Source organism: Labeo rohita, chromosome 1, assembly GCF_022985175.1.
Source record: "Labeo rohita strain BAU-BD-2019 chromosome 1, IGBB_LRoh.1.0, whole genome shotgun sequence".
NCBI lineage: Eukaryota > Metazoa > Chordata > Actinopteri > Cypriniformes > Cyprinidae > Labeo > Labeo rohita.
In genome coordinates this window covers 11,749,566-11,753,975 of record NC_066869.1, presented here as the reverse complement: position 1 = coordinate 11,753,975, position 4,410 = coordinate 11,749,566, and the positions used below count along the sequence as shown (strand labels likewise).

Here is a 4,410-nt window from a genome sequence, read left to right as displayed (position 1 = left end):
GATTAGTTATTCTGAATGGATCCATATAGTATCTGTACGCAGTCATGTCAAAGCATCTCCGTGTGGTCCTGTTTGGTATTGCACATTGACTTATAGTTATATATAAAAAGGCTGTAAACCAGTGTAATTTTTTTTCCTTGCCATTTTGCTGTTTGAGAGATTATGCAAACTTCAGTTCAGATGTGTTTTTCTCACTGTGCTTCAGATGCAATCAACTGAAATTGTCTGTAAAGGCGTGAACCAACTGGTCCATACACTTAGAATGACTGAATATAATAATGACATTTTTAGGGGGGGACAACTCTCAGATGGGGGGAGGTCATTTCTAGCTCCTTGAATCCTAGTCTTATTTTTATTTATTTATTTATTTTTTCTAACTTTTTCTTTCACTGCTTAGCATTAAATCATACTGGAATATTTGCTGAAATTTCCCAATAATAACCAACTTCAGGCCTACCTAAAAAAAAATTCCACCAGCTGCCACTGATAAATAATTCAATTTGAAACCTTTAGATCCTCCACTGAACCCCGTGATCACCATCAGTCCATCTGGTGAAATAGTGGAGGGAGATTCAGTGACTCTGATCTGCAGCAGTGATTCAAACCCACCTGCAGAAATCAGCTGGTTTAAAGGAGAAACATTTGTAGGATCTGGAAGAATCTACAGCATCTCAAAGATCAGCTCTGATCACAGTGGAGAATACAAGTGCAAGTCCAGAAATAAACATGGAGAGAAATACTATGATACCGTGACTTTAAATGTCATGTGTGAGTTTATGATGATTCAGTAACTGGTAACAGATTAGTTGACAGTTGTAAAACATAAATTATTTTGTCTGTTTCAGATCCACCAAGGAACGTCTCAGTGTCCATAAATGGATCTACTGAAATAGTGGAAGGTGATTCAGTGACTCTGATCTGCAGCAGTGATTCAAACCCACCTGCTCTGAACTTCAGCTGGTTTAAGGAGGATGAATCCTCAGCTGTTGGATCTGGACAGAGTTTCAGTGCACTACAGAGTGGACGCTTCTACTGTGAGGCTCACAATCAACATGGATCTCAGAGATCAGACGCTGTTACTGTCACAGGTGAAGCTTTTATTAACACTCCTGTATCTTTACATCATTCATCAGTTTATTAATTATGATGATCTTCCTCTTTCAGTTCATCATGCTTATAGGAATCTGATTGTGATCACAGCAGCATCTGGAGGAGGATTCATCATCATCATCATCATCATCATCATAATCATCCTGTTTATAATGTGAGTTTATTTTATTTTATTTTTTTTTAAACTGTAGTGATTATATATGTTTTCTTTCTTTGTTATTTAGTAGAAAATGGCTCATATACTGTATGTTTATTAATCATTAAAGCCACAATATGTAAGAATTTTTTTTTATTAAAATATCCAAAAACCACTAGAACAGTGATATGTATTTTGCTGATTTGTGTACTTACATTATCCCTACATTATGTTTTGAAGAATGCAATTTTAACTAGTGTAATGGACCGTGTCATTGCGTCTCTTGCCAATGACGTCATACACCCTTGATTTTCCGGTTTTATGTTGTAGAAAATGTGGACACTTTAATATAATATATCTATAGTATGACAGGTGACAAATGCACAGAGCAGCATTATAACCGAACTTTGAACACACTCAAATGTATCTAGTATGACAAAACAGCGATGCTTTTTCCTACATACGTATGACCAGAAGGAGCGGAAGTGCTCGACTCTGGCATAATAAAAGCTCCGCTGCTTTCGCGCCGTATGGCGCACTCAGTATCAATCACTCCAGCGTCCTTCATTTCACTTCCACGACTTTCAGCCCCACCCTGATTCATACTACTGCATCCCATGATTCCACACTCAGCGTCATCAAACTTCTTTGTTTAATTTGGATATGCGCCAAATTACTAGCGGCGAAAACTTACATATTGTGCCTTTGAGTGTTAGAAGTAAAGGATTCTTGTTTTCCACACATGCATGTATAACAGTTAAAAACTGCATTTTTTTAGTAACAGGTATGTGTGATTTAGTAAAATTATGTTTATTAATGAATCTGGGAACATTTTAAACAACATTATTGTAAAAACATGTAGTTGCTCAATCACTTAAAGTACATTTAAAGTCCTTCAAGTCCTGAATATTTTCAGGTGTGTGATTGAATACAGGAAAACATCCTGCCAACATCACAGCAGATCAGGACATGTGATACTAATATGTAATATACATATAAACTGTTTAAATGTGCTGTTTATTAATATTTCTTCTTCTGTCTTACTAAAAGTGTGAACAGAAGATCTGCTATGAAGGAGTCTACGGTGAGATGATCACAATTATTTACAGTGTTTTCCTGGATGCAGAGATGTTTCGTACAGCCGCTATGAGCCGTACAGAGATATTAAGAGTATAAGACACATGAGTCTATAGTTCTGGATCCAGTAAAACGTTCCTTTAAACATTAAAGTCAGTACAGTTACTCAGATTATCAGATTTTAAACATAAACTCACAATGTTTGTGTCCTTCTGTCTCTGTAGATCTCTGATTCCAATGAAGACATATATACAGCTCTTCAGATCAAGTCCATGACCTTTTAATGAAAGTTAAAAGCTGGTGAATTGTTGTGTAAATATATACTGTTAAATTTAGGTCAGCAATGCAAAACACAGGAAGTGATGTTCAGTGGTGGGATACAAACTCCTGCTTCACAATGATGAACGTATTGTTTTATGGTCTCAAAGTGCTCAATATCGTCAGCTTCTATTAGGCTATTCTGTCTTTTGCTTTAACGTTCCCTTTAAGTCAGTGGTTTTCAAACCTGTCCTGGAAGCACCCCTGCCCTGCACATTTTGTATGTCTTCCTCATCTAACACACCTGATTCAACTCATCAGCTCGTTAGTAGAAACTGCACAACATGAGTGTGTTTGATAAGGGAGACATACAAAATGTGCAGGGCAGGAACAGGTTTGAAAACTACGGAGCCCCTTAAGGGACATGGTGGTGAAAAAAATCAGAGTGAGTGAAAAAAAATTCAGGATGGGAGGAAGAATATTTTTCAGATTTTTTTGCGTTCTCTCGCAAAACATTTGCGTTCCCTCGCAAAACTTTGCGTTCTCTCGCAAAACTTTTGCGTTCTCTCGCAAAGGTTTTTGCGTTCCCTCGCAAAACTTTTGCGTTCTCTCGCAAAACCAGTTGAGTTCGGACAAACACTATCTGTTAACTTTACAGCTTGTAGTGGTTCCTACATTGCACGTTCGCAATTGAGCGACTCATAGAGTTTGATTCTGAACTTGGACTCAAGTAGGCTATTATATAAATACATCAAGGCACGATTTTGGGACATTCTAAAATGTAAACCACTGTAGGACCAAGTTCAGTACACACCTTATATACCAGAATAGCTCAGTATATAAACGTAACCCGCTAAATTGCACGTTAAGCGTATCCCCCAGAAAGAAAACTTAACGGGATAATAGAGTATAAAAGGCCGAATTCGGTATACAGTTTGTTATACATTTTAAATGTAGGAAAGCAGGTAAGCCCCGAATATGAACAGAAAGCTCTAAATTGCATGTTAAGCCTTTTCCTCCCATAAAGAAAACGCGGCTTTATGACGTTGATAAAAAAAGACCAAATATGGAATTATTAAAAATGTATCCAATGTACCTTAGCTTAATATAAGAAGACAATGATATAAAAAGCCAACATTTTATATTTTATTAAAAATAGACAATTAATGAAGTAATCCATTAAACTAGTGGTTCTCAAACGTTCCAGTAGGTGGCGGCATGTCACTGTCTTAATGAGCAAGGCGTCCCGTCATTCATTCATTCATTCAATAACTAAGCAAATGGTTGTAGTTATGAATGGGTGATTAATCACGGACTCTCCGAATGGTTCAAAGCTGCAGATTAATTCAGAAACGAAACACCGCTGTTGCTTGGAGACACGCCAGTTCTGTTGCGAATTTCGTTGGAACTATTATTATTTCGTTAAATATAACAAACATCATGTGTTTAAAATGTAGGCTACATTTAAAATGTCACTTAATATTACCCTTTTTGTTGAACTGCTATATAAAATAAATGTTGCATTTGCAGTCGTTTGGATATTTCATTCTCCTATTTTAAACATGAAAAACAATAACTCGCACAGGGTATTTTTCTGTATGGAAGACAGTTTTTATATTATATATATATATATATATATATATATATATATATATATATATATATATATTTACAGTTTTTATATATCAGCTATTTGATCGCGCCGGCGCCTCGCAGCCTGTTCATTATTAAAATAATACACAGAATCACCCAAACAGATACAAAGTTACACTAGTCAGTTTAAATAGTCTGTATTAGTCTGTGCACCGGTCCAATCCACTGCGGCACAT

General features: G+C 36.3%; 1 protein-coding gene across 1 annotated transcript; it reads left to right on the top strand.

Annotated features, from left to right (window-relative positions):
* Positions 1–44: 44 nt before the first annotated feature.
* Positions 45–2,942, top strand: LOC127162892 (B-cell receptor CD22-like). Its single transcript, XM_051105812.1, has 5 exons — positions 45–75; positions 846–1,088; positions 1,165–1,264; positions 2,297–2,330; positions 2,548–2,942. Exons 1-5 carry the CDS (start codon positions 45–47, stop codon positions 2,605–2,607), a joined length of 468 nt encoding a protein of 155 aa, XP_050961769.1. The 3' UTR covers positions 2,608–2,942.
* Positions 2,943–4,410: the final 1,468 nt, after the last annotated feature.

What these genes read in the sequence shown, in the direction of transcription:
- LOC127162892 (XM_051105812.1), top strand. Translation starts at nt 45, where the DNA reads ATGTCAAAGCATCTCCGTGTGGTCCTGTTTG. An exon ending in TCTCCGTGTGGTCCTGTTTG is followed by an intron (nt 76 to 845) that starts GTATTGCACATT and finishes TGTCTGTTTCAG; the next exon opens with ATCCACCAAGGAACGTCTCA. An exon ending in ATAATCATCCTGTTTATAAT is followed by an intron (nt 1,265 to 2,296) that starts GTGAGTTTATTT and finishes TCTTACTAAAAG; the next exon opens with TGTGAACAGAAGATCTGCTA.